The sequence below is a fragment of the Hylaeus volcanicus genome, chromosome 1, assembly GCF_026283585.1.
Source record: "Hylaeus volcanicus isolate JK05 chromosome 1, UHH_iyHylVolc1.0_haploid, whole genome shotgun sequence".
NCBI lineage: Eukaryota > Metazoa > Arthropoda > Insecta > Hymenoptera > Colletidae > Hylaeus > Hylaeus volcanicus.
Genome location: NC_071976.1, coordinates 36,194,884 through 36,220,797, shown reverse-complemented (window position 1 = coordinate 36,220,797; position 25,914 = coordinate 36,194,884). Strand labels below are relative to the sequence as shown.

The following is a 25,914-nucleotide window of genomic DNA, read 5'->3' as shown; positions in this document are numbered from 1 at the left end:
TGATCGAATACAAGCAGAAACTATACCAACAAGTAGCTATCGTTAATTCTTTATCGTCGCGACTAGTTTGAGAAGTGGAGAACAGAATTGGACAAGGTGTGCAGAAAGTTAATCGTTTACTAACCTACAAAAATTTGGCAATGGTAGTTGCGTGTTTCTTGTGATTGAATATTGCCCGTTTTAAAGAAAATGTCGAGAAAAGCGCATAAGTCCGCATGGGTTGGTCGTGGTGGAAGACAACCGGACGACAAACACTATTATGGTAAATTTTATATGACGTTGCATTGTATACTTATTATGACTTACATATTCGTTGTCGATTCACGTTGACACGTTTGCTTATTCTTCCTAAAATTTCGTGTTGCACACAGGTCACGATGTTCGTGTACAAAGAAACCACGATGGCTTGTATCACGGAAGTAGGCCTAAGGTTACATTCAAGCAAACTTCTTCGAGACCGTTACGAAGAAGCTTACGGATGGCATGTTTGGACGACGACGTTCAAATGGCATCGAGTTCCAATAACAATAGCGGAGATTTTATCATCAGTAGAAGGGAGTGGGGTGGTCAACGTGGAAGAGTCAGTCCACTGCCTATGAGAGCATTTAGAGGAGGAAAGATTCCTTCTAAAATTAGGCAAATTATCACTGGAGAAGCTACTTGTTATAAAATTGTTGTAAGAATATAAGAATTCAGTTTTAGCTATCGGTTGGGTTCTATGCGTATCGTAACATTCTTCTTAATTACAGATACCACAAGGGCATAAATTCGAAAAGGATTACATAATAAATAACCTTCTTAGCTATATCGCGCCAACTACTTTTATTCCAATAATGGTAAATACAAACTTCTATTGTTTTTTTGTAATTAAAATGTTAATATAACTTCTAACTTTGTGTTTGCCTACAGTATAGGATAGGTGGTAACGAATCCAGTTTCTATATAGACGATCAAAGAGTAGCATTAGATCTAAGTAGGTCTAATCACAAAATTACAACCATGTATGGGTTTAAGTTACATGTGAATGTCATGCAACCTGGATATCCATACTGTGAAATAGACAACAAACTGAAAGAAAGACTAAAACAAGCCATGGCTAAAAGATATGTAAACGAGACAAATGCATTGGATTTGTCCAAATTCCATCTAGACCCTGGTTGGTAAACTGTAAAATTTTAAATGTAACTCTTTCAGTTTCTTACAGATATTAACCAAATATAATTTTCCATTGCAGATCTCGTCGCTGACTATTTCTATACACTGTCCCGACCTTTAATGCTAAAAACAGTATTGGACATCGTGTCAGATTGCATACCGAATTTGGAGGCGCTAAATTTAGACGCAAATAAATTGCAGATGCTTACAAAGCTAAATATTTTGAGTAAAAAGTTCCCGAAATTAAAGATACTTTACATCGGTGATAATAAGGTATCTAATACTAAATAAAATAATTCGGTTTTATAAATCCCGCAATGGTTTAAGTTTCGATACATAGCTCGTATCTTTCAGATAAAAGACATTTACCAACTAGACAGTCTCAAAGAATTACAACTGGAGGAGCTGAAGCTGACAGGAAATCCCGTTTGCAACAAGTATGAATTCCGACAAAATGACTACATTAGGTAATGTATTGTTTCAATATTATCTTTCTTCTCTTAATAGAAGAATTCTCCAGATGGATAAAGACTCCTGAAGCTGCTATTACACCGATAATGTATACAGTGTTCGAATAACATGTTGAGTTTTTGAATAGAATATGGACGGTTTAACAGTACTCGCTCGTATTTGAAATAATTTATTTTTGATTTGACCTCTAGTATTCGTAAAATTTGATAGCGAAATTGATCGTTATAAAATTGTAGAATAATGTTCCCTGGAAATTCTGAATGACATGTGTATTTTCTTTGTTGTACTCTTCAATAATAAGGCAAATGTTTCTGTTATTACGATTAACTTGGAGCTTCCGGGCTTCTGGCTTTTCTTTCCTGACCATAGCGACGTGAGGAAACGATTTCCAAAACTCTTACGGCTGGTAAGTAACTACAGCGTCATCGATAATTGATACGTAAATTAATCGCGTGTAACAATTTTTCATGGCTGAAAAGGATGGTACGGATCTTCCAAAACCTATCATATTCGACGTAGCGGATGATGGAAACAAAATGCCACCCCCTCAGAGGATGTTCGTGACAAATGCAAAAATACAAGGAGTTGCTAGTCAATTTCTGCAACAATATTTTCTCATATTCGATAGTGAAAATCGTCAACCATTGTTAGATGCGTATGACGAACACGCGTGCTTTAGCATGACTATATCTTACTCTCAAAACGCAAACAAGTAAGTTTCATGTTTGTTTTAATATTTATTTTAATGCAACATCTTTCATTAATAAACTAACCATTGCAGATTGAATGGATACTACTCGGAAAACAGAAATTTGTACAGAATAAACGAATCGAACAAGAGGCAAAAGTTACTAAAACAGGGACGATTGCCTGTAGTTTCGTTTATTTCCGAAATGCCACGAACTTCTCACTATCTTAATACGTTTACAATGGATATCAGCCTAGTAACAGTAAGATCTTCATTCTTCTGACAACTGGAAGAGTTATCAAACTTCTCGATAATTTATACAATTATGTTACTTCGATGTTTTAGGATGGAATGATGTTGATTACGGTCACGGGATTGTTCAAAGAACTCGGTAAGAAAGAGCAACCTGTTCGATTCTTTAATCGAACGTTTATAATAGTACCCGAAGGAGGTGGTTACTGTATTCGAAACGAGCAACTACATCTCAATAATCCGACGGACTCGCAACTAAAGAATCTAAACACCCAATTGGAGACGCAATTGTTGACGCCGCCAGCGCCCTCGCAAGCACCTTCGACCAGCAACGTCGTAGCAAAGCCAGCGGTACCAGTGCAATTACCCGAAGAGGTCAAGCAACAAATGACATTGACGCTTAGCCAACAGACGAACATGAATCTCGAATGGAGTCTGAAATGTTTGGAGGAAGTGCAATGGAATTATGACAACGCGCTCTCGGCGTTTCAAGAGTTCTTCAAACTGGGACAAATACCACCGGAAGCATTTAACAAATAAAAGTACAATGTGCCGAGGAAAGTAAGATTCAACAAAGTTTCATTCTTCTTATCGTTATTTTTATTGTTGCATGTTCTACGATACACGGTGCTCTTATATCACGATCTGAACGAAGACGTGAATGAATTGGATGTCCGTGAAGGTACGTGACTTTTTTTTTCATGTGGTAAAATTAAGTCGAATCGGTGTTTGGTTACTCGAGGTTTGTCACCAGCAACGCGTGTCTCCAAAAAGCAAAAAGAAGTTTGTTAGTATATCAAGTAAGAAAGAAGCGTTTAACGTTTAGTGCACGAAACGAGCTTCCTTTTGCTTTGATCGAATGAAATAATCGAATGTTACAACATCGATGAGTTTCGATGCACCAAGTATGGAGAATTCTGATTAGTAACGAGAGCTTGAAATTGCTATATGCCCTTAATAAAAATAGTTTGCTCGTGACAAAAACTTTCATCGCGACTTTGTTGCGCGAAGTGCAAAAGTACAAATTGCTCTTCGTTCAGATCATGATGTAAACTCAAATCAGGTTACACGTTAGTGGTAATTTTTAAAAAATTGAAGGTTAAGTGCATTGTTTTCTCATTTCCTTTTTCGTGTACGCCGAAAAAATTTGGCTCGTTACAGTGTGTCATTATTCGATACAATATCTTTTAATATTGGATAGGTACAAGCGTACCCATACTTCACAGTCAAACATGAAATGATTACAATACTTAAGATACAACTAATACTTAGTTACTGCCGGTTCATTTACCCCCCCCCCCCTCACACTCACACACACACACACATGCATAGTGATGTTTATTATTTTACCATGATTCAAGAGTTTCGATCAACAATTATCATTGAGTAATCGTTAGAACGGTATGATTGTGTCGCGCATTTGATGAACGTAAATTCCAATTGTGATACCTCTAGCAAAATAAGCATCATTATGTACTCAGTTCAAACTAGTTTACATTAAATTTTATAAGGTTAGAAGGTGATAAGAATCATATAATCGTGAGGTCGTATTTTGCTCGAATCGTATTACGCTGGTTGATCGTAATTATTATAAATATATTGCATAGGCTGTTGAGTGTTTCAATGGGTGTGCGAAATGTTCGTCGTGTTACGAAATTCCTTTCCAGCCGTATCGATTCGGTATTCAGATAATAACGGAAAAAAATAAATTGGTTTGTATATAGATTACGAAAAGAAACAAATCAGCTGGCTTCTAATATATATACACCCGTTGGAACATTGCGTTAGCTTTCCACGTTGAGCGATTATCGCGAACTGTATACACGAATCTACTGCTATCATTCGTCATCGTTAACATAATTTTTGTCCAAGTATGTTACATCTGCGTATGTCTAAAAATCGCGTGTACAGTGTGTGGATATAAATTATTTATCGGCGTTCGAGAATCATTTAGTAAACGCGTATTAAACAAAACGAATACATTTTTGACCATGGGTATACCAGAAGAGAAACAGTTAGCCCTCGATCACGCAAAGCGGTTCAACGCTTAAAGCGATCGGTTAGCTTGTCACAGAAGTTCATTGTGACACGAAGAGCAACGAACAACGGAAACGGCTGAGCAGTCCTGATGAATTAAATCCAGGACTCTCGCCAACAACAAGAGAAACAATAATAAAGAAATAAAAACAGATGTGCGCTGGAGACAAACTACGCAAGTTTGTGATCTCTCTCTCTCTCTCTTTCTCTCTCTCTTTCTTTCCCGTCGTAGCTGGTCGCAACGCTGACCAGTATGCTACGACGAATACGATACATCTAACTCTACCCCAGACGTCGATACGAAGAACGAAACCCAACGATTAGCATCGCACAAAATGAAATTTGACGCTCGAGCTATGCGCATCAGTTACACTCCGAGTCCATGGGCTGATTCGTCGCGATGCTTGTGTCAGTTGTACAGAAGCAACAAACGCGACGTCAGACGTGTGTCTCCCAGCAAAGACACGTAATTACAACGAACGTGACTGATCTAAAATATGTGGAAAAACGGGACTGTAGAAAATGGAAGAAAGTCCTCGACGATTACGACGCAATTTATTCGATAATTGTTCGCTATTATATGCACGATAGGCATTTCGATCGGATGAAAACGAGAATGAGATTGAGATATCGAAATCGAGAGAATAGTTTATGCTCACACTCTGTACAGATTATATAGAATTCCGACGACAAAGGTATTTCTTGTCGGTACCGTCGACTTTTTGTAGGAAACGCTCGTCGCGTTGTATTTCCAGCATATCATCGAATTATTATTTTTTTTTTTTTTTTCGTCAAGTTACCGTGTAAACGATATCGATCGATGGAAAACAATTTTTTACTATATATATTCCGCGTAAATAGCGTACTGTACTGTACTGTAAAACGGCCAATCGTGAATGTTTCGTATATTTTAGTTTTTTGTTGCGAGAAAAAAAAAATGTGAATGTTTTCCATTATTTCGTCGGTTCGAACGTTCGAGTATAATAGATATATGTAAATGCACAGACGACACATGATTAACGAGAATAAATATTTGTATACGTAAGTTTGAGTTTTTCGTAGGGATCATCGAGTGAAATGTAAATAAAAAATAGAACTTTATTAAATACGACGGAGTTTTCTTACAGACGTTGAAACTGATAGACGCTACGTTGAAATATTTCTAAACCTTCCGTAAATATCATTTATCTTCGGATTTACTTGTAGCCGTGTCCTCCTTCGGTTCCTCCTCGGTGTTCTGTAAATAATTTCTAAGATGAATCCTCGTCTTTTAAATAACGCGTGGCGCGATCATATATTTACCTTGTTATTCGATAAATCTTCTTTGTTTTTCCTTTTGAAAAAGCCCATCTGATCGGAAAATAATATTAATAATATCTGAAACATCTTGCGACGAAATTACCGAAGTAAAAAAAAAAATAAAAAAAAAACATTACCATGGTCAAAATCGCGACGAAAATAAGCAACAGTAAAAGACCTATCGAAACGGAAACGATAATGATCCATAGCGATAGTTTTTCCGTTTTCGAACTGTTGTAGAACATCGTCACAATTTCTATCGTAGATCTGAAATAGACTTATCGTGTAAAAAAATATTTTAATGCGTGCAAATGCTTGGAAAAAAGATAAAAATTTACCGAGTTCCATTAATAGGTAGTCTCACGCCAGGTTTTATTATTTCTACGGTGGCTTCGGTACCAAACTTTAGAACGACTTCGCTGTTGTCAGAAATATCTTAACGTATTTAAAAAAAAATAAAAAAACATACAATAAATGTTGGTTACAAGATGCAGTAAACAAATCTGCCATGCAGACAAATTACCTTTAAGTCTTTCAACGTTTAAGAAAAGCTTGACCGATAGCTTTCCAATGTCGTCTAATGTTTTTAACGCGTTTAAATCGCACACGATGATCGTGCAGTTTACGTCAGAAGTCGAGCAATTCATATATAGAACATCAGTCGTCAGACTTTCATTCGAAGTCCGCGGGACTTGAATATTCTCTGCGTCGTACAATTCGGAACTTGATTCGTCTACGTCTCTTTTATATGCCGCGTGATCTGCACTCTGTTGCTCTTTTTGTACTTCGACCAATTGATTATCTACTAAAATGTTCTTTGAGAAGCACTCGAAACGTTCTCCCGATACATAAAGCTGAAAATGTACTTTTCCAAGTTGCCAGAAGCTGCAAGTTTTTAAACCGACTTAATTATTTCTTACCTGAGGTTTATATATATGCACCAAAGATTCCGAACTGTTAATAACTGTTGGTATCTTAACGACAAGTCGAGCATCCTCTATAGGCGTAGCTCCAAGTTTGTACACTTGATAAGTATGTTGAAAGCTGACGTTCGAAGCGTTATTGTTTGTAGTAGACAGATGATACGTTTCTTCGTATGCTTTACTGGAAAAAAAAAAGGGAGTTTCTCGAAAACAGATACGCTGTAGTATTCGACAAGGAGGATTATGTAAAAAATACGGACCCATTTAGAGATAAAGAAACTTCGCTTGCTAGATTGAGCGTCTTGCGTAAATTCACTGTTCCTTGATTTGTACTACGAGTTTTAATCGTTACGTTGAAATATAATTCATGGCCGTGCAACGAGCCGTTAATTAAATGCTTCATATCCAAGTCGAGCGTGATATTTTTCTGTAACGATACGTGTATTAGTACTTAGATGTCAATGAAACAAAAAGTCGCAGCAAAATACCTCTTCTCCTTTCCAAAGAGGGTTTCCTGCTTCGCAAAATACCATTAGATTCTCTTTAGACGTGTCTTCTTGGCAAGAGGATAAAATTGAATGTAATATTACTCCTTCGGGAAACGCGAACTCGAGCGTGGTGAGATACGAGGGTTCTCCGTGATTCTTTACATTGACTTCTAAGCTTACATCGGTTGAACCGATGATCCACACGTCGTTGTCACTATATAAAATTCGTTGTGATCAACGAAATGGAAGAGATTGCAAAAAATTCTCCAATTCTTACCGCACGCCATGAAATCTCGCAGTGGCGGACACGTTGGAGTTGCAGACCGTATCTGGTCCGCAACCGATGTTGAAAGGCAGTAAAATTTGAGTAACGTTCAACTTGTTATCGCTTCTTTCTACTGCGCAAAATTTGCAGAAACTACCGGATGATGCATTACTGTATACGAAATGGTGCCTTGCGAAAATAGTAATCGGCTCGATAAAGTCTCGTACACTTTTCTGTAAAGCGTATCGGGTCGAATCGGTATACCTAAGTAAAAAATTGATGCAACTATCGATACAAGGGTTAATCGTTACCGAAATATTGACTCGTGTTTCTAAACAGACGACCGATGTTAAGTTACAGGATGTCAACTCTAGAAATGTCTCCTTAGTCCGCTGGAACTGTTCGTCTACGGTGACTGTGATTTTACATTTTGTAACTAGAGGTGAATTCGATTGTATTATATTTCAAATAAATACCACTAACATCGCGTAAACATTTGTACTAGTTACCTAGGGCGCTTTGCATATTGTACCCATCGTACCGTGGACATATTCGAATTACGAATTGCTTGGCGTCCCTTTCCAAAACGTTTGGTGTAACGCGAATTGAAAGCTCTGTTTTTATTACTGGCTTACTGCGAAGTATTACAGCGCAGCCCGATTTATACGCACCTACTGGAATGTCTAAATACCTAAAACGATAATGCGATTACTTGTACGTTCATCGCATTATACCATCGCATTAAATGGACTCCACCAACCCGTTTCCATCGATGTCGATCGGCTTGGATGTCGAAAACCCAAATCTCTCTATAGGTAAACCGTTTAATCGAAATAGACTCGTTCCTTGAATCCGTACTGACGCTTGCAATTTGTTGTATTTCAGGTCGGGACCACCGTTGTATATATAAATCACTCCAGATTCTTCCCAAGGTGCGCCCACGATGATATCTGCCGAGTGTTTAAACAAACGTAACGGATCTGCGAGACCCGAAGCACGATTAACAATTACCATCGAATCCATCGGAATCTAGATCACCGCTAGCTATCGCGTATCCAAAGCGTCCATCTTTTGCGGCTCCTTGTAAGACTATAGCCGCTTCAAATTGTCCCTTTTTCAAAAGCATGGAACACGTTAACGTTAACAACTCGATAATTTACGTTGTCTAAAGCATTTCTTACCTTCAAAGTGCCGAGATATACGCAAACTTTGCCGTTGTCTTGCCCCCAATAGGGTGCTCCAACCAGAAGATCGTCCAAGCCATCGTTGTTTAAATCCCCCACGGCCAAGCTTGCTCCAAAGTACTCACCTGTATCGGTACCGTGTAGCTTCGCGACAATTGATGAATTCATCGCTGGATTAAGTATCGCTACCTGAAAAAGACATTTCATCGCTTTCAAGATTTCAATATTCATCTAATTTGAATTACCTGGCCCACGTATTGCCAACCCGGGGCGCCACTGACATAAAGGACTTGATTTCTGTCGAAGAAGCAACCAGATTCAACGCTATGACCTAGAGGACAGTATTGCACGATGCTTTGATTTATCAGAAGAAAGGAAATCCGTCGACGTAATGGACTCACCGAACTGGGACAACTCGTCGTTTAACGGCAACTCTATGCTGATTCTTTTCTTTGCGCGCACTATGTCGACAGTGCCGCAAAGCTCGTGCATGGGATTCCCAATGATTCGACTTACTTCGTTCTCTCCCTTGTCTTCGTTCGGCTATATTTCATTGCAAATTAGTTGTGTAACATCGAAGCGTGTATTCTCACAGAGTGTAACTTGCATACCTTCGTCGAGGCGTAATGAATGGAAAAACCACGCATCGGATTGTACCAGAATTTTGAGTTGAAATCTAAGCGGTTTAAAAAAGAAAAATATTAGTTCCTGCAAGGAAGTCCTAAAGAAGGTAAATCCGCGACTTAGCAAACTAATTAGGAGCAGATGCTATTCTCTCTCTAACAAAGTATACTTTTGTTTCAGGCTACGCGAAGCCTGTTAACGCTAATACTCCCGATCACGCAACTGTGAAAGTCAAGATCTTCGTTCTCCATCGACAGGCCACCCGATGTAATATTTCCACTGTAACACATTCCCTGCATGGTGTCGGAATAGGTCTTCTCGAAAGCATTGTAAATGTGCAGGATCGTCCGCGGCGCGCATACCTGTAATTAATTATTCGCGTTCGATAACGCGAATAACTAGATACAGCGAGAACAGAAACATTGTACTTACCGTTAAAAATCCATTCGATCTATCCATGGCCATAGCACTCCCAAACCAACCGTGTTGTTTTTTTATATAAACGTTCATCTTTAGTTGCTCTACGTAGACTTCTTCGTTGACGATTTCTTTCGGTTTAATCTTCTCGCATCCATCGGCACCAATTTCACAGCGATACACGATACCATGTTCGGGGACCGTGATATAGTTGCTTCGCGGTGCCCCAACTATCAACCTTTCGCAATCGCAGTTATACGAAATGAAATATTATTTAAAAATGAATCTAATTAAAACGATTAATCAGTGGGAAACCATGTACGTTACCAGGATGCATTTTTGCTCGATTCGCGGTACAAATACACCGTGTAACCGAAGTAAGTACTGTTGGTCGAATACGCGTCTCCGTGGAAATAAATAAGTGGAAAGTCTGTGTCTATATTGTATCCGTACACCGCCGCAACGAACAATAGAAATATCTCTTTAACGTCCATTCTATCAACGTTTACTGCGGTTCTTAAACTCGGTACCTCCCGTTGTAAAGAATTTCAATATCGCAAATTTTTATTCAACGCACAGGAAGTCGTACGATAAGGCACGCGTCAGGAAATGTATCATCGCGAAATTATTTAATGATAGCTATCGCGTTATAGACATACAACAGACAAACAGATTTAACATTTTATTTATTCTCTTATATACAGATGTAAAAAGACTACATTTAAAGAATTCCATACTCCCGCAAAAGATCTTCGAGTTCCACCAGTAAATGCAATTCTTTTCGCCGATTTCTTGAATGCAACTGCGGACACTGGAATGCAGGAAAGATGACATATTATTATCATGACTAATTAATATTAACGAGAAATTATTAATAATACTATTTCCATTGCAACATCTGCTGGATCATCTTTCTAGACTTTCTGTAATTCTTGTATAGATCATTCAGCGAATGTTTCAAAACAGAATTCGTTTTACCCCAGCTTGACTTCGCAGTTTCATAGCATTCGGAATCTCGCGAACGATCCTCTTCTTTCTATTCTCGAAAGTAGGATGCGTCATTAAAAGCGGTATTTGGTATTTCATTGCTTCCATAATGTCGGTATTCTTTTCTATTTGATCGAACATGGTTAAAACTTCTCTTACGTCTATGCAACTCTGAAAACGTAAAAAGTAGCTTCGCAATTGAAACATAAAGATCGTAAAAATGTACGAAAAGGGATCGCATACTTTTGCAGCTATTTGAAATCCAATTTTATCCGCTTCAATTTCTAAGCGTCTACGGTAAGGGTAGAAAAATAAAATGTTGTGAAGTAAACCAGATCCTAGACATATCGACAATGCTCTCCAGCTAGAAAAACACGACCAAATGAAAAACAATGGTATACTGATTACGATGTTCTTCATGATTTCATAAGAGAACGTTTCAACCTGAAACCAAATACACAATGAATCCTCGAATTGCAATCGTATTCTTCTTGGAAAATAATTATTTACCGTATGTAGGAGCATAACGTGCGACATTTCATGCGCTAACATAAATGCTAATTGGTCGTTGTTATTTACCACGTGGAAGATACCAGAAAAAACAAATACGTGACCGCTCTATAACGTTTAAGAGAGAATATTATTTTTGTTCGTGATAGCATTTCGGTAGAACAGAAATTTACATACGGGTAGAACCATCGCATTCGCGATTGGAAAATCGATTATATGGATAGACCATTTTGTATTTTTAAATATCTCTTTATTAGCATGTGCTAAATTCTTTACTATCATGGATAGTCTCCAATACATGGGGTGGTATGTCGATACGAACTTATCTTTGTATATCGTCGATAGCTGCATGAATTTACAACTATATAAAATAGTATTTTATTACGTATCTACGATTTCTTTCATCTGAATACGCACCATCATAAAAATATAATTTCCGATTGCGACTTGGTCTGCTTCGTCAAACATTATAAAACGTAGACGTTTTTCAATTGGATCTCTTTCCAAATGCGTCAAATAGTAAATCAATAAAATCGAAGACACAACAACTAAAGAACCTGAAAGCACAAGGTCAATTACTCTTTTCATCATTTCAAACATCAGCGACTCATAAATTATCTACCAAAAAATGTATTTCTTCTTTCCCAGTACCATCTTTTATACTCCTCCTGTTTGCTTGGAGTTTTTTTCAACCACAAACGTCTCATATAATATCCGGTACAAATCGAGCCGAGTTTCAAAGATGTGCACACCATCATCATGACAAAAGGCGATATATACAGAGTCTTTGTAGTATGAAAATTCGATGTTTGAAGTTTTGAACCACGCCATTTTCGTTCAAACTTTTTGCATTGAAGACAGTATCTTTCGGGTGGGGTAATAAATGACATACGCTCTGTGGCACACATTATAGTTCTAATGGTTACAAATTGAAGACGTTTGACGTGCAGAATCCGTACTTTATACATGTTCATATATTTCGTGTATACAATGAATTATCATACATCGGATCAATGTTTATTGTATCGACGCAACTTCCAAAATGCGTGAGATAACATCGACTATAAATGTTTCGCAGTAATTTCATGAATTTCATAAAATCCTTTACGAATGCTTCATTGTTCGATAACGGGGCAGATTTAACTATTAAACCGATTAAACGCATTTAAGATTATCAAATAAAATTTTGTTTGACGTTCTATTTGTCTTACATCATATGTTCGTGAAATAGTAATTCTGGCAGGGGCACGTGAGGAAAAGACAAAACATATGTGATGTAGCAAATGAAAAAAGGAAAATCGTCAAACGTTTTTCGCAAAGATATTAGAAAGTTTATTGATATGTATGTATATTATATCAGTTGTTGATATGTGTGAAAGCTTTCATGCATAGCGACGTATAAAATCGTACAGCCTAGTATCTACATGTTGTTATTTACATACATTGAAGAAGATGTGGTGCAAGAAGAAGAATATTTAAGGATAGAAAGAATCATCTTGGGAGTGATGATTTTTATTGGTTATAAAATCATTTCGATTGTGATTTATTTACAAATTTACGTCCATGAAATGTGACTACCTGACTACCTTTCGTCTTTTGTGTTTCATGGACACACGAATAGTATCGCCATCTCGCGGTCAAAAAAACGAATTAATTTTAGAACCACGATCCCAAGTTTGTAGTGAAAGTAGTTCTCACTACTGCCACTAGACGGCGAATCTTGTTTAGTATCAGTGGCGCCATCGATGGAAAAACGCCCAAGTTTATAACGAAGCTAGTTCCAACTATTTCTATAAGATGGCGCCACCGATATATTGTAAGCAATCAATCTTTATTCTTTATAAACTAATAACAATCCTCTGCTCTATAACGCTACAATATATCATTTCAATGTATTATTTAACCCTTCATCTTAATATTTGTTTATTTATTAAAATTAGCGCCATCTCGCAGTAACAGTGGGAACTATTTTCACTACAAACTTGGGTATTTTCCCACCGATGACGCCATTCTATTAAATCCCGCTCACAGAGTTAGCTCACGGGTTAGCGAGCAATAACCTTTCTGAATTCACCCAAAGAAAGGTACTGTTATAGGTGGCAGTCATGTATAGCATCCTCGAATTGGCCAGTTGTCGGCTTTCTATACCAATTCAAAAAATTTGTGACAGTAAAGTGTGTTGTCGACGCCCAGTTACTCGTGAGTGTTTCGGTTAAATTTCATATTTTACATTCCTCGATGCAATACGCCTTTTACCGCGTTAAGTGGTGACAAATGCGATTGGATATATCTGGCCCTATATTCGGACGATATCGCTTCAGAGGAAAAATCGATATATTTGACGAAATATCTAAAATGGCGATCTGAAAAAACAATTATTTCATAGCAGACCTATGTGTGTAATCGACCTGGCTACCATTGAAATTTTTCAAACTGGTTTTTCGTTTCTTATGCGAAACGATCGTTTTTTTGTGAACATTGGGGAGACGCAAAGAGGTTCTCGATTAACGCTTAGCATTTATGTCTCTTTACTTGGGGAGCACACGACAAAATGTTACGGGACGTAATTGGACGTGACTGAATGTAATGAGACGTAACAAGACTTGACGGAACTCGGTAAGACTAGACAAGACTAAACGCGATGGAACGGAACGAGACGAAATTTCACGTGTCGCTGACAAGTAACCTCGTGTAAGAAAGCTTCCCGCGTATCGCATTAAGGACCGCTTATTGTAACGTACTACTCATTTCTTTGCGCAGGAAGATTAAAAGCTGAACAAGAACAATGCAGACAATTAAGTGCGTTGTGGTAGGCGATGGTGCAGTAGGTAAAACTTGTCTGTTGATATCGTATACCACCAATAAATTTCCATCCGAATATGTCCCAACAGTATTCGACAATTACGCAGTAACTGTTATGATTGGCGGGGAACCATATACATTAGGATTATTTGATACAGCTGGTAATTGTCGTTTCAATCAAATTTATTTAGTCAAAAGTGTAATAAAATTATATCGCTCTGTTTACATCCGTGTGCTTCTTTGCAGGTCAGGAGGATTACGATCGTTTACGACCTTTAAGTTATCCTCAAACCGACGTGTTTCTGGTTTGCTTCTCTGTCGTATCGCCCTCGTCATTTGAAAATGTTAAAGAGAAGGTACGTGTCTAGAATTTGACTCTTGATCCATCTTCTTACAGCAAAATGTAAAATTAGAAATCTTTTATCAGTGGGTTCCAGAAATAACTCATCACTGTCAAAAGACTCCGTTTTTATTGGTCGGTACTCAAATAGATTTGCGAGATGATGCCGCGACTATAGAGAAACTTGCAAAAAATAAACAAAAACCTATATCGGCGGAACAAGGAGAAAAGCTCGCCAAAGAGCTAAAAGCTGTAAAATATGTCGAGTGCAGTGCTCTTACACAGGTATCGTGTTTATATTATCGAACGTTTTCCGATCAACCGATTCGTTACCGTTTCTTCCGCATTTTAGAAAGGCTTGAAAAATGTGTTCGACGAAGCGATCCTAGCCGCTTTAGAGCCTCCCGAGCCAGTCAGAAGAAGACGGTGTATCGTCTTGTAGAGCACAACCGACATCCTTTCTAAAACCTATTAGCGCTATTCAGCCGAAGACTGTGAGTTCCATTGTACGGTGCATGCAAGAACATTTTCGACGATCGGTAACCCCGATATCCGAGTAATCGGTACGATTCATCTTTCGTTTTTAACGCATTCGATCCGTGCTCGACATAAACGAAAAATTCACACAAAAAGATGAAAACAGACATTTTATACGTAACGGAGACGCATATAAATGTATACGAATATGCGTCTCCCTTTGCCAAACCTTTCGTTGAAGAAATATAAATCAACGATCGGTTTCGAACGAACGGCAGCGAGCATCGATACTTTTGACGATCGCACGAAAGAAATGGCATAATCACCGAGACCTACGAACATCCATAAGAGTTTCGTAACTAAATATTTGCAAAACATTCAACTATTTAATGTATAAGACGTTTTTATTGATAAATTGGTAGTGTGAATTTTTTAATAAATCAGTTTTAAAAAATGATTCGTACCTATGAATACATTTTTTACGATTTCTACGTACGTTTAACTTTGTGCTTTCGCGAGAACACGACGCGACGGTAATGTCGCATACTAACTTTAATCCTTTTCGTACGTAGGTTTCCCGAATAAGAACATGTGTTTTTGCGGATACTTGTAAAAAAAAATCAACACGATGGTGTGGTTAAAGCTTTATTTACATTCGCTTTTTTTCACGGTGATATCGTTGAATAATTACGTAAAGTATAGTACATGTAAAACTTGTTCTTAAATTTGGCCGTTTATTACCATGAATGTTTGGTACCTAACTTTGGATTGAAATTGATCGCATTCGAATATCGTTGTACGATATCGAATGTTACCTTACCTTCTACTCTAACACGTTGATACTTCACTTCTATATTTAAGTCGCTACAGTACCGATTGCGATACACTGTCGTTACACATGTATCTGGATAATGCACACGCCCAAATCGACTCGTCGTTCACTCGTCTGATACTCTTTTTCGTGAAACGAACGTGTACTCTACGCTTTCGCTTCTCGCGAAAGACGAAGCGGCATACGCGACTCGCGTACACTATCCGTACGTTTCAAATATAGAGAGGGCAAACTAATATCAACTACTTCGCACGAGAAATGATCGTGTCTCGCATTTAGTCTCGCATTTGAACACTTGTATTGTTTTCGTAATACAAAAAATACGGAATACTGTTTAACTGTGTCACCTATCGTTCCAATTGTCTCTTCGTTTCTTTTATCGCCTTTTTCGTTGTACTGCCGTTTACAACGATAGGTTCCTCGAACATTAGTCTTTCTCTCGTAAGCATAAGACGGAAAAAAGAGGAGCGATTAGAGGAAACGGAAGAGGCGACGGCAGGATGTCATTGCGCAAACGTAAACCACGAAAATTCAAGAAAATACGGGCCCCCCATTTTTTCTTTTTTTTTTTTTCTTTTTTTACCGACCCTTAAACGAAACAATCAAAAATAATTTGCTTCGTACGAAACGTTACGATAATCGAAATAAAATGTCTCTGGTTCGCGATACATTGCACCTCTTCTTTTTCGCCATGATATTCCTAATTACTGTATCAATTCCACCGCAATTATGTAATTCAACTTGAATTGTAAATAATCGTCGTCAGCTATACTTACACGCATACATAAACGTCTTGAACGTACTTTGGTTTATACTTGTGGTTATTAGCATACGTATTCTTACCGTGACTAGAATCGATGACAACGGCACGTTGTCGGCGTGACACGCGACGAAACAGTTTGCTTTGCGGCGTAACGCGGGCCCTGAGTTTACAATTTTGTACATCGCACGCGATTCCGTTTAATTTTAAGATGCGCGCAATGGGCGTTTCGTCACGAATATCGTAATTCCCCGCTTTAAGACGAAGAATAGAACACAGATTCAATTTCATCCGTTCAACCTGAAGACTCTGTCTTATTCTCAGACAGGATAACGATGCAGTTCGTTCGCATCTTGCTGAAAGAAAATTAAATCGCGCGTTTGTATCAGATTCTTGCGCCTTGCAACCGGGAAAAAAAAACTCGGTCTTAAAAGCGAGGAGCTACCATATCGCGCAACTGATCGTCTTTTTACTATCGTCGTTATCGCGAGAGTCTGTGTCGTCTAACACAATGTTCAGGGGTTACGAAAATTGGGTCCGTAGTGGCAGACATAAGAGAAAATTATAATACAGTTAATCGTACCATTGTACAGGGTGATTCAGCAGATATTACAATCTCGATTTACGTTTCAGATAGAGCTGAACGCAGATTAACAATTCCACGTCAATTCGAGCGGAATCGATGTCTGCCAAGTACAGACCCTTCCCTTGTTAAAGATCTTCCCCCGCTTCGCCTCCGTACATACAGGAATGCCGGCTGATACCTCATTATGTATTCGTCGCGTCCCATCAAACACAATACCGCACGTAGAGGGGAACAAAGTGACGCGAGGGACTGCGCAGACGTGGATAGGAAGTTTAGCGTGGAATTGTGTTTACCCGAGCGGAATGAACGGCCATGCTTCGATAGACGAACACGTGTGCGCCGTAGACGTAAACACCCGCTTCGGGGAATACTTTGGTACACGAAACGTACGAAAACGCGTTATCGCGTCTCGCGTATTTAAACGTTCATCGCGTAATATACCGAATTCGGGGCGTGAGGTGGCAAGGACACCGCGGCGGGATTGCGCGCGTAAGGATTAGTCGCGAGTAGAATTGCTGGCTGCGGGACGTCGTGAGAGGAAGCGCTGGCTGCTCCTTCAGGAACGCCACGCTCGATGACCGCGTAGGGCCCGAGAACTTGTTGCTGCAGCTTCGACGGCGAGCAAGGGATCTGCAACGAGGACGACGAGGAACAGGAGGACGAAGACGAAGAGGAGAAGGAGCAAGTGGAGGAAGATGAGGAGGAGGAAGAGGACGAGGACAAGGTCGCGGCGGAGGTGCAAGGCGTGGAAACGGATTGAACAGTTCCACGCGTAGATTCGGAAACATGATTTGGAAGCGCGTGCGGGGACGTCTGCTGAGGCGCGACCGTGACGGTGGGCAGGGAGGAGAAAGACGAAGACATGGGCGACGCGTACGAGGACGAGGTTGGCAACGACGGGGAGTAGGTGGTGGCGCACGAGGCGATCGAGGTAGAGGAGGAAGAAGACAGAAACGTTTGAGCCGATTGCAATTCGGACGAAGGTGTGACGACGGTGCGTCCAAGATGCACCTGGTAAAATCTGTAAGAGTTCTCTGCGGTCGGTGGCCCGCTGCCAGCGTACGCTGCGCATCTCGAGGGTGCGATCACGGTGTAAGAGGACGATGACGAGGGTGGAGCCGCGGCGATCGTCGACGGCAATCGATAGAACGTGGGTTGATGGTGGTGTCGATGATGTTGGTGCTGATGATGGTGGACTTGTAACGAGTGAGCTGCGGTTTGGGGCACGGGCGAGAAGGCTACGTCCGAGATTCGAATGTCTTCAGGCTGTTGATGATGGTGGAGATGAAGATGCAAGGTTTGCTGCGCTGGTTGTAACGCTATGGGATTGGGGGGCGATATCGCGGCGAGGCGCGAGTCGAAGGGGGGAGAGGTGCCCAGGGGCACCGAGTGACCGATCGAACCGGTAGGAACAGGCGAGGCGAGATTGCTTTGCGTCAGATTCGAAATCGGCGACAACGAACGGTTCCCCAGGTGATAGTATCTCAGTTGTTGTTGCTGTTGCGACGTAGGCAGTGGTTGCGGCTGCGTTTGCGGCCGATGATCGTTCTTATTCGAGCACGAGTACGGGTAACGTTCGATGTGACTCGCGTAGCTGGGGGATGGATGCGACGGTAGAATGCGCTGGATATTCTGATAAGTCGGATCGGAGAGACTGTTGCACGGGACGAAGTACATGGTACGATAACACTTGCCGTTACTGGGTAACGGAGCGTTCACGGCGGGCATCGCGTTGCAGCGATAATTGGAGAGCGTCGTCACGACGGCCTCTCTGCGTCGGGTGTTCGCTGGAAGAGCAGTCGTCCCGTAGTCTCTGCCGGCACCGTCGATATCTTCGGCGCCAGCTGCGACGCCGCGCTGGCCACGCGCGTTACCACCGTTCAGTTGCTCTTGGAAATATTGCTGACCGTTTCTTTGCTCTTGATAAAAGCGGTACGTGCCGTCATTCGCCGGTATTTGCACATGCTGTCGCGAGAACGTCTCGTCCGTGCACGGCACGTGCTCCAACGAGCTTTGAGTGGCGACGTTTGTGTTCTCCACGATGGTCTGATAAATATCGTCGATCTGCTTCTGCATGGTGTTTATTCTGTTGATCGTGTTCGCGTCTCGTTCGTTGGGAACCAGGCTACCGACGATGGAATGCGAGACGGAGTCGTCGATCGTTTCGTCGTACATCATACCGACGCAATTATTTTCTTGGTAGGTCGGCAACGGAGATTGGAAGTTTGATCCAGGCGCAGCGGTCTCGTCGTTTTCCAGAACCATTCGATGAAACGTTTCGTCGGAAGCGCTATTGGAGAGTCGCTGTTTGATACCTGTTACCGATGGTCTGCGATTGAATCCGTAATCGTTCAGCTCGTCGTCCTCGTCGTCGTTGTCGTCGTTGCCACCGTTTCGATCGTCTTTGTTCGCTCTATTGTTATCGTATCGGTGGACAGCGTTGCATTGTACTTCGCCGCGGTTCTTATTCTCATTGTTCACGCGATTGCTATTGACGTCGTCGCGATGAGCGACACCGAATTGCTGCCTACCGTCGTCGCCGTCGCTTTTCCCGTCGACGACTCTGTCCAGTCTGTTATCTGCAACGTAGCTACTTGTATTATTCATCTTTGGCAAGTAGTGATCGTCTACCTCGTTGTAACGACGCTTTATTCGCTCGGTTCTGAATTTGTCCTGTTCGACGAACGCCAGCAACTCGTCAGACATGTTGTCCCCTATGTCTGGTCTATTGACGACCATCGGCGTACCTTTGGTAACATCAGGCGCGCCTACGTAGCTTTGATCTTCGTCGCGCAACGCTGCCTCTATATCCTCCAAACTGTAAGGCGACATTGCGTTGTAATTCGCGGCTGAATCACGATTCTCGCCAGCCATCATCCTCGAATCGTGACGATAGTAGTCTTCCTGAGTATCCGTACTATTTACAGTCACGCAGGACAACGGAGCCAAGCTCGCCAAGAACTGTCTACGCGCGTCCGAGTTGTTCGCTTTTACTACAGAGTTTCTCGATTGTTGGCACTCTTTGACGTTATTGCTCTTCCCATTGTTCCCCAGACCGAGGTCTGGCATGTTGGAACTTTTCTTGTGCACGAACAGATCCGTCAGCTTTCTATAGGTCGATTGATTGTGCGAGTGATCCGCGCCACCACCGCCCAAAGAGTTTTGCTTGTGATAATTCGAGGCCGCGATCGTCGTGGTTACCGCGAACGACGTTGCTGCTGTCGGTGGTATCGCGGTTGTTCCAGACGGTACACCGTATCCCGTAGCCGTAGGTGTCGCCGACGTTGGAGTCTCGGCGACTTGGACGGTTTGGGGAACGGATTTCGCAGCTACTTCCTGTTCCGACGTCGAGGCACGCGATAAATCGCTGTCGACGCTGGCAATCGCCACCGAATCGGTAACGTCCGTAGAATTGGAACACGCGTCGCCCTCCTCCTGATCCACGCAGGTCAGCTGACGTATTCTTTCCTCCAAAGACAAGTTCTTCAAGGGTGGATTCTTTTTCCTGGAGGTCGAGCGATACTTATCCAGGAGACTCCTGCGTAGCGTGTTTCTCTCGATCGTTCTTCTGAACAGATTCGAGTCTTCGTCGAAGGAATCGGCGCTTTGGCTCTCCGACATCTTCGATCTCTTCACGGTGTCGAATAAACGCAGACTCTCGGTGGACACGTGGTGGCTCGGACACTCTTGCGAATCGTCGATGGAGTTCGTCGAAGAGATCATCTTGCCAGGCGGCGCTGGAGGCGGCGAAACGAATTTTGGATTCGGGAACAGTTGTCTAACGGCGGAATTTGGTTTCAGGCTGTTGCTGGCCAGGGAAGAGTTGGCCAGCTTGAAGACAAGAGAGAGTTCCTTCGCGTCCGACGCTGTCTCGCTTTGTGCCAACCTGGTCTCGATGGAGTCCTCCTCCGCGCCACTTGCCAGCTTTCTAGATAACGTTCGCTGCGCATCGCGGTCATCCGCGGCGCAGAGACGTCGAGCTTCCTCGTTTCGCGACATACATTCCACGGAGTCCGCGACGTCGTTGATCGTGCTTTGGAAAGCCGCGATCCTTTCGGAAACAGTTTTCCTGTCGCTCCTCCTTTCGTTCGACGAATCGATATCCTCCCGTCGAACGACCCGTTCCTCTTCTTCGCTGATCTCGCGAACGATACGCCGCTCCGTGACCGTCGTCATGGTTATCGTCTCCACGAGATATCGGTGGCGTGCTTCTGCAAACCAACATTTTTTCCTTGTTCAAAAAAACTATAATTCTATACTTCTTATATATATATAGTTCTTATTTGATAGATTCGATTATTCAGATATATAGAAAAAGAGGAGATGTATACGTACCGGTGGACGTCGTTCGTTGCAACTGGTCGCTTGATTTCTTTGCCTTATCGTCGTCGATCTCCGTCACCTCCTGATCGTACGACGAGTCCCCTTCGGTCTTTGTATCTGTAAAATCGTACATATTATTTTAACGGTGTCGTCGAAGAGAATATAGTTATTTACGTATCGTAAAGGGTTTTTCCAAAGGTTTGGAGAACCCTTTACAACAACGATTCCCATTCTACAATCGTTGATTTCGTTTAGAACACCGTGTACGTAAACCTCACGTGCGTGAGAGGTATATTAAAGAGACGCAAGAAGCGTATTCCGCGAGATGGTGATCAGTTTTTGCCAGGAATGCACGCATTCGTCCTTGCCGCGTACCGTGAAAGCACCGGAGTCACGCTACGTTGTACACGCTTCCGATGAGTGTAGGCGCGTAGCGTTATCGTTTTAACGTCCACGGAGACGAAACATGCCGATCGATGTTTACGGGTTACGTAGCCATCGACGTACCTGCGTGCTTCTTCGTTACGAAACGAGAATAATAACCGCGTCCGTTGTTACAGTATATCGTTCGTGCGCGAAGAGAGGAACCCGACGTCGGTCGTCCAACTCGAAAACACGTGTCGTGGGAAAAAGTACGCGAACTCGTTCGAAAGAATCCATTATTAACCACCGCGCGTCCCATAGAAACGGGGAGTCTATGGGAACGCGCGATAGCTCTCCCGTGTTGGCACGACTCGCGGTGGAATAGATTTTTTCCCTTGCGAAGCGCAAGTGACGGATCGTGTAGTTGACGCTTGAAATAAAATTGAACGTATCGTTATGGAAGAATATAGCGTTTATACAGGGTGTCCCAGCATCGATGGTACAACCGAGAAGGAGGTGACATGAAAAAACAAATCGAAAGTAAGGAATAGAATTTTTTCATTTGAGGTTTCATTTTCGAGAAAATCGATTTTAAATATTAATCATCGATGTTTTTTCTTCAATGGAATGATATATTTTCGTTAACGTAACGTTTTAGCTGACAAAATAACGAATTCATCCATGTACTACGATACGACCTACAAATGACCTTCAACCCAGAAAAATGGAATAAATAAAATTCAACGTGTAAGATTCATTTGCTTCATGATGGACAATTACGATTAGGAAATCGGTCTTTGTGCAACCGCACTGCTTCTCTTAAACGCCGTCGAATTTCTCCATAAATGAAAATCGTATCAATTTTATCTTCTTCCGGTTAACGCATCGTGAAACGTATAGATAGATAGATCGGAAATCATAGAAAACATTAGAATTAGAAATCAGAGAGCAGGAACGTCTTCAGACTGATCAGCAGTTGTAAACACGAATGTGTACAAACACATAAAGATACGAATGAATTCGTTATTTTGTCAGCTACAACATTACGTTAACGAAAATATATCGTTCCGTTTAAAAAAACATCGATGACCTTGAAATTTTATAAAAACAAAAGACCTTGAAAATTTTGTCCCTTAGACCGTTACATGTGGCCCTTCAAATAGCGTAACTTTATCCTAAGAAGTGTTTTTGTACAACGAAATGTAATGGAGATATTTAGGTGTTCCGTTTCCTTCGGACTCGCTCTGTATATAAATGAAATGAAATGAAATGATCGATATCTGCCGATAGTGGTGCTCGTGCGTAATTGCCGAAGAAGTAAAAAATAATCGTAGGAAGAAATGCAACGATCAACGAGTGACAATTGTGTGGGAACGAATGGTTCCAACGTGCTGCATGAACGGTTGGCAAACAGCGCGACTCACCTGCTGTTCGTTGACCGCGAAAGTAGCCTAACTAATAGATACTTGGCTACGTCGAAGAGCTTACCGTTGGAGTAAACATCTTTGTACCCCTCTGGCGGGCTGAGAGTTTCGTGTTGATGGTCCTGGCGCGGTAGCGGCGAGGATGTTTGATCCAAAGTTGCGGGTAGCCGCGGTGGTGGCGGTGGCGGTGGCGGCGGTGGAGGTGGCGGCGGCGGCGGCGGCGGTGACGAATGTAGCGATGTAGTTGTAGAATGTACGGACGTGCTCGTTTCCCGCGAGTTAGGTTCGATCGTTCGCTTTCGATTTCCATTCTCTCCGTCGGCTCTCTCGCGTCTCTTTTTCGCCCTCGTCTCCGCTTTCGCCAATCTCTCTTCGTTCTCCGCTTCCAATCGACGCTCGTTCGCCTCTACCCTTCGTTCCTCTTCCTCGGCATCCTCCTCCTCCTCCTCCTCCTGCTCCTCCTCTTCCTCCTCCTCCTCGTCTTCGTCGTCGTCCACCTCTACCTCGTATTCGTCCTCCTCGTCCTCCACGTGCAACTCCACGCAATCGAAACGCTCGCTGCCGCAACCCTGCTCCCTCACCGTGTTCCCGTGCATAATCTCCTCGTCTCTCTCCGCATCGTGGTATCGACCATTATCCGAAACGCCGAACCGTAGGTTGAACTCCGCTCTGCACTCTTTGCAATTCCCCAGTTGCATCAGTTCGTGCTCCTGGCAGCAACAGTCGCAGTCCTCTTCGTAATCCGTGCAGCATTCCTCTTTTATCAATATTATGTAATCAGCCGCGAAGAACTCGTTGAGTTTCTCGTTGATCACCACTCGATTCTTCTGCGACCTGGCCTTAGATTGGCCGGGCTTTTTCAACAGGGACTTGAGAATCTTCGCAGGCTGCTCCGCCGGAAGTTTGCTTCCGTGCTCCTTCATTATCGGGGCTTCTTCTCTCTATCCTTTTCTCGCTGCTGGTGTTTCTCCCCTTCCGACTCCTTTCTCTCCTGGCGTTAGCCGTTTATTCCGTCCTTCTCCTCCTGTCGTTACCGTACCGTCTCGTCGGACGGTCCGCTCGTGCCGAGCGATTTCATTTTCAATGGGAAAAGAAAAGAAAAAAAAAAAAAGAAACCAACAAGCCACCGGCGAGGTGCACGCGCGCCGTCAATCGATTACCTCCGATCGATCGGACGATCGCGTTAAGTGATCGTGTCCTGTAACTGGCACACCATATTTCGCGACGTTCCCTCGAAACTCTACGCGCGTAAAACTCGCATACTCGACGGTGAATCTATCTATCGCGAGAATTAACATCGACGGAAACTATCGGTGCTTTCGAGACGGAAAGATCGATACGCTCCTTTCGACGTAGACGGCGAAAAGGGAAACTTCGGATAACCCATCTCGCGCGAATCGATACGTATCCTTTTAGCGGCCGTTATCCGTCAGGAACGTCAATAATCGCACGAATAAAAAAAAGTCGACGTTGCGACGCGTCGATCCCGCTGGGAAGAAGCAATCAAATGTTGCACGCACAGGAGCATTCACGGGTTTTGTCACACCGAGAACATCGTTAAGAAACGAGGATCGAAGAGATATCGTCGACGCTATCACTGTCACCAACACCGGTACCGACGTTCTTTACCGTCGTCGACCGTACCACCGTCGCCACCGCCGCCGTTCTCCTCGCGTATCGTTAACGTTCCGCCGTTGCTTTCGTCACGGCCATTGTTTTCTTTTTCTAAAGAGTCACAAAACAGTTCGTTCCCGGTGCGCAAGCGAATGCTCGTTTCTAGTAACACTCTCTACCGTTTATCGATCTCGGACGGCGAACGTGGGCGCACTTCTAAATGACACGACGCGCCGTCATGGTTCTCGCCGTGATACGTACTTTCACCGTAAATACGCACGTATGTTCCTACGCTCGCCGACATATGTACAACTCTTGACACTCGTGAATGTTAATCGAACGTTGTCACTGTTGCGTCTAAGCGACAGGAAAGCGAAACGGTAGGTTTCGCGTTCGATGGTCGAATCCAAAAGCGGAAACGATGTACGACCACGACGGGGTTGGCAGTGATGAAACGTGAAATTTGACGTGTACGTACGGGTTCGGTGGTCAGCAGACCGGCAACGATCGTGCCATTCGGGGTGCGTAAACTGCGACCACTGCGACTACCGCTGCGATGCAATAGTACCGAGTCCGTGTATGCACGGCTTTCAATTCGAAACGAACATCGAACGAACTAGCTGTCATCGGACCGTTTCAGCCTCGAGAGGACTCCATCGTACAACCGTGCACCGAAATTCAACGAAACGTTCTCCATTTACCGTCAGTCGAGTATTTATCGACATAGGAAGGGCATACCTTACCCAGTTATCTACGTGTGGCGCCACGGACAGGATTCCTCCTTTACCGACCGCGACTGTCAGCTTAAAAAAGAAGCGTGTCGCCGACGAAAGAAGAAGGTACAGGAAGTTCACTCTTTGTATTTCCTATAGACGGATCGCGTGCGTTACGCGTCTATTGTGTATAACAAAACGATATTTTATTATTGTGTATTTTATTATTGTGTATAATACACAATAGGCGCGTAACGCACGCGATCCGCCTACAGGAAATACAAAGAGTGAACTTCCTGAAACCCTCTTCTTTTTTAAACTGACAGTCGCGGTCGATAAAGGAGGAATCCTGTCCGTGGCGCCACATACGTTTAACCCTT

The 25,914-nt window shown here is 42.4% G+C and overlaps 6 protein-coding genes across 13 annotated transcripts in view; 3 read left to right on the top strand and 3 right to left on the bottom strand.

Annotated features, from left to right (window-relative positions):
- The first annotated feature begins 121 nt into the window (after nucleotides 1-121).
- LOC128882767 (nuclear RNA export factor 1-like) lies at nucleotides 122-5,711 on the top strand. Its single transcript, XM_054134500.1, has 10 exons — nucleotides 122-262; nucleotides 372-676; nucleotides 750-836; nucleotides 910-1,156; nucleotides 1,235-1,428; nucleotides 1,510-1,622; nucleotides 1,996-2,032; nucleotides 2,106-2,338; nucleotides 2,408-2,576; nucleotides 2,660-5,711. The coding sequence occupies exons 1-10, from the start codon at nucleotides 190-192 to the stop codon at nucleotides 3,104-3,106; spliced, it is 1,905 nt and encodes a 634-aa protein (XP_053990475.1). The 5' UTR covers nucleotides 122-189; the 3' UTR covers nucleotides 3,107-5,711.
- Nucleotides 5,682-10,444, bottom strand: LOC128882745 (integrin alpha-8-like). 2 transcript variants are annotated; one of them, XM_054134482.1, is made up of 20 exons: nucleotides 10,131-10,444; nucleotides 9,819-10,041; nucleotides 9,610-9,748; nucleotides 9,374-9,438; nucleotides 9,164-9,305; nucleotides 9,008-9,093; nucleotides 8,760-8,951; nucleotides 8,590-8,689; nucleotides 8,339-8,528; nucleotides 8,088-8,269; nucleotides 7,890-8,014; nucleotides 7,591-7,811; nucleotides 7,314-7,527; nucleotides 7,086-7,252; nucleotides 6,823-7,006; nucleotides 6,426-6,756; nucleotides 6,241-6,337; nucleotides 6,040-6,169; nucleotides 5,906-5,953; nucleotides 5,682-5,840 (listed from the first exon to the last, which is right to left on the bottom strand). In XM_054134482.1, the coding sequence occupies exons 1-20, from the start codon at nucleotides 10,295-10,297 to the stop codon at nucleotides 5,784-5,786; spliced, it is 3,060 nt and encodes a 1,019-aa protein (XP_053990457.1). In that variant the 5' UTR covers nucleotides 10,298-10,444; the 3' UTR covers nucleotides 5,682-5,783. The 2 variants fall into 2 exon arrangements, with proteins under 2 accessions (XP_053990457.1, XP_053990453.1); XM_054134478.1 differs by having other exon boundaries at nucleotides 7,591-8,014.
- Nucleotides 10,445-10,470: 26 nt separating this feature from the next.
- Nucleotides 10,471-12,900, bottom strand: LOC128882828 (metalloendopeptidase OMA1, mitochondrial-like). Of its 4 annotated transcripts, none has more exons than XM_054134601.1 (8): nucleotides 12,743-12,900; nucleotides 11,923-12,443; nucleotides 11,718-11,857; nucleotides 11,478-11,645; nucleotides 11,301-11,408; nucleotides 11,034-11,234; nucleotides 10,782-10,961; nucleotides 10,471-10,614 (listed from the first exon to the last, which is right to left on the bottom strand). In XM_054134601.1, exons 2-8 carry the CDS (start codon nucleotides 12,272-12,274, stop codon nucleotides 10,525-10,527), a joined length of 1,239 nt encoding a protein of 412 aa, XP_053990576.1. In that variant the 5' UTR covers nucleotides 12,275-12,443; nucleotides 12,743-12,900; the 3' UTR covers nucleotides 10,471-10,524. The 4 variants fall into 4 exon arrangements, with proteins under 4 accessions (XP_053990576.1, XP_053990584.1, XP_053990573.1 ...); XM_054134609.1 differs by having other exon boundaries at nucleotides 11,923-12,195; XM_054134598.1 differs by having other exon boundaries at nucleotides 11,923-12,900.
- A 445-nt stretch (nucleotides 12,901-13,345) lies between these two features.
- LOC128882951 (cdc42 homolog) lies at nucleotides 13,346-15,376 on the top strand. Of its 4 annotated transcripts, none has more exons than XM_054134840.1 (5): nucleotides 13,346-13,499; nucleotides 14,061-14,263; nucleotides 14,349-14,458; nucleotides 14,530-14,727; nucleotides 14,795-15,376. In XM_054134840.1, the coding sequence occupies exons 2-5, from the start codon at nucleotides 14,086-14,088 to the stop codon at nucleotides 14,882-14,884; spliced, it is 576 nt and encodes a 191-aa protein (XP_053990815.1). In that variant the 5' UTR covers nucleotides 13,346-13,499; nucleotides 14,061-14,085; the 3' UTR covers nucleotides 14,885-15,376. The 4 variants fall into 4 exon arrangements, with proteins under 4 accessions (XP_053990815.1, XP_053990797.1, XP_053990805.1 ...); XM_054134822.1 differs by lacking the exon at nucleotides 13,346-13,499 and adding an exon at nucleotides 13,506-13,695; XM_054134830.1 differs by lacking the exon at nucleotides 13,346-13,499 and adding an exon at nucleotides 13,506-13,796.
- Nucleotides 15,377-15,514: 138 nt separating this feature from the next.
- On the bottom strand, nucleotides 15,515-25,568 carry LOC128882739 (uncharacterized). The gene is made up of 3 exons (XM_054134468.1): nucleotides 23,272-25,568; nucleotides 21,433-21,537; nucleotides 15,515-21,308 (listed from the first exon to the last, which is right to left on the bottom strand). Exons 1-3 carry the CDS (start codon nucleotides 24,128-24,130, stop codon nucleotides 17,515-17,517), a joined length of 4,758 nt encoding a protein of 1,585 aa, XP_053990443.1. The 5' UTR covers nucleotides 24,131-25,568; the 3' UTR covers nucleotides 15,515-17,514.
- LOC128882805 (rho guanine nucleotide exchange factor 3-like) overlaps nucleotides 21,648-25,914 on the top strand; it is an 8,717-nt gene continuing 4,450 nt past the window's right edge. The window contains exon 1 of the mRNA XM_054134592.1: nucleotides 21,648-22,323. The gene's annotated coding sequence lies outside the window, so the exon portion shown is untranslated. The remainder of the gene's footprint in view (nucleotides 22,324-25,914) is intronic.

Bases quoted from the DNA above. Each gene is read 5' to 3' on its own strand.
- LOC128882767 (XM_054134500.1), top strand. From the start codon at position 190: ATGTCGAGAAAAGCGCATAAGTCCGCATGGGTTGGTCGTGGTGGAAGA. The intron at 677-749 runs GTAAGAATATAA...TCTTAATTACAG, and splicing joins CTACTTGTTATAAAATTGTT to ATACCACAAGGGCATAAATT. The intron at 837-909 runs GTAAATACAAAC...GTTTGCCTACAG, and splicing joins CTACTTTTATTCCAATAATG to TATAGGATAGGTGGTAACGA.
- LOC128882745 (XM_054134478.1), bottom strand. From the start codon at position 10,297: ATGGACGTTAAAGAGATATTTCTATTGTTCGTTGCGGCGGTGTACGGA. The intron at 8,270-8,338 runs GTTGGTGGAGTC...TTATCGTTTTAG, and splicing joins ATCGACATCGATGGAAACGG to GTATTTAGACATTCCAGTAG. The intron at 8,015-8,087 runs GTAACTAGTACA...ATTCACCTCTAG, and splicing joins CAATATGCAAAGCGCCCTAG to TTACAAAATGTAAAATCACA.
- LOC128882828 (XM_054134598.1), bottom strand. From the start codon at position 12,274: ATGAACATGTATAAAGTACGGATTCTGCACGTCAAACGTCTTCAATTT. The intron at 11,646-11,717 runs GTGCGTATTCAG...AAATTCATGCAG, and splicing joins GAAATTATATTTTTATGATG to CTATCGACGATATACAAAGA. The intron at 11,235-11,300 runs GTAAATAATTAT...ATTTGGTTTCAG, and splicing joins ACGTTATGCTCCTACATACG to GTTGAAACGTTCTCTTATGA.
- LOC128882951 (XM_054134840.1), top strand. From the start codon at position 14,086: ATGCAGACAATTAAGTGCGTTGTGGTAGGCGATGGTGCAGTAGGTAAA. The intron at 14,264-14,348 runs GTAATTGTCGTT...GCTTCTTTGCAG, and splicing joins AGGATTATTTGATACAGCTG to GTCAGGAGGATTACGATCGT. The intron at 14,728-14,794 runs GTATCGTGTTTA...TCCGCATTTTAG, and splicing joins AGTGCAGTGCTCTTACACAG to AAAGGCTTGAAAAATGTGTT.
- LOC128882739 (XM_054134468.1), bottom strand. From the start codon at position 24,130: ATGAAGGAGCACGGAAGCAAACTTCCGGCGGAGCAGCCTGCGAAGATT. The intron at 21,538-23,271 runs GTAAGCTCTTCG...ACGATTTTACAG, and splicing joins CAAAGATGTTTACTCCAACG to ATACAAAGACCGAAGGGGAC. The intron at 21,309-21,432 runs GTACGTATACAT...GTTGGTTTGCAG, and splicing joins GCAACGAACGACGTCCACCG to AAGCACGCCACCGATATCTC.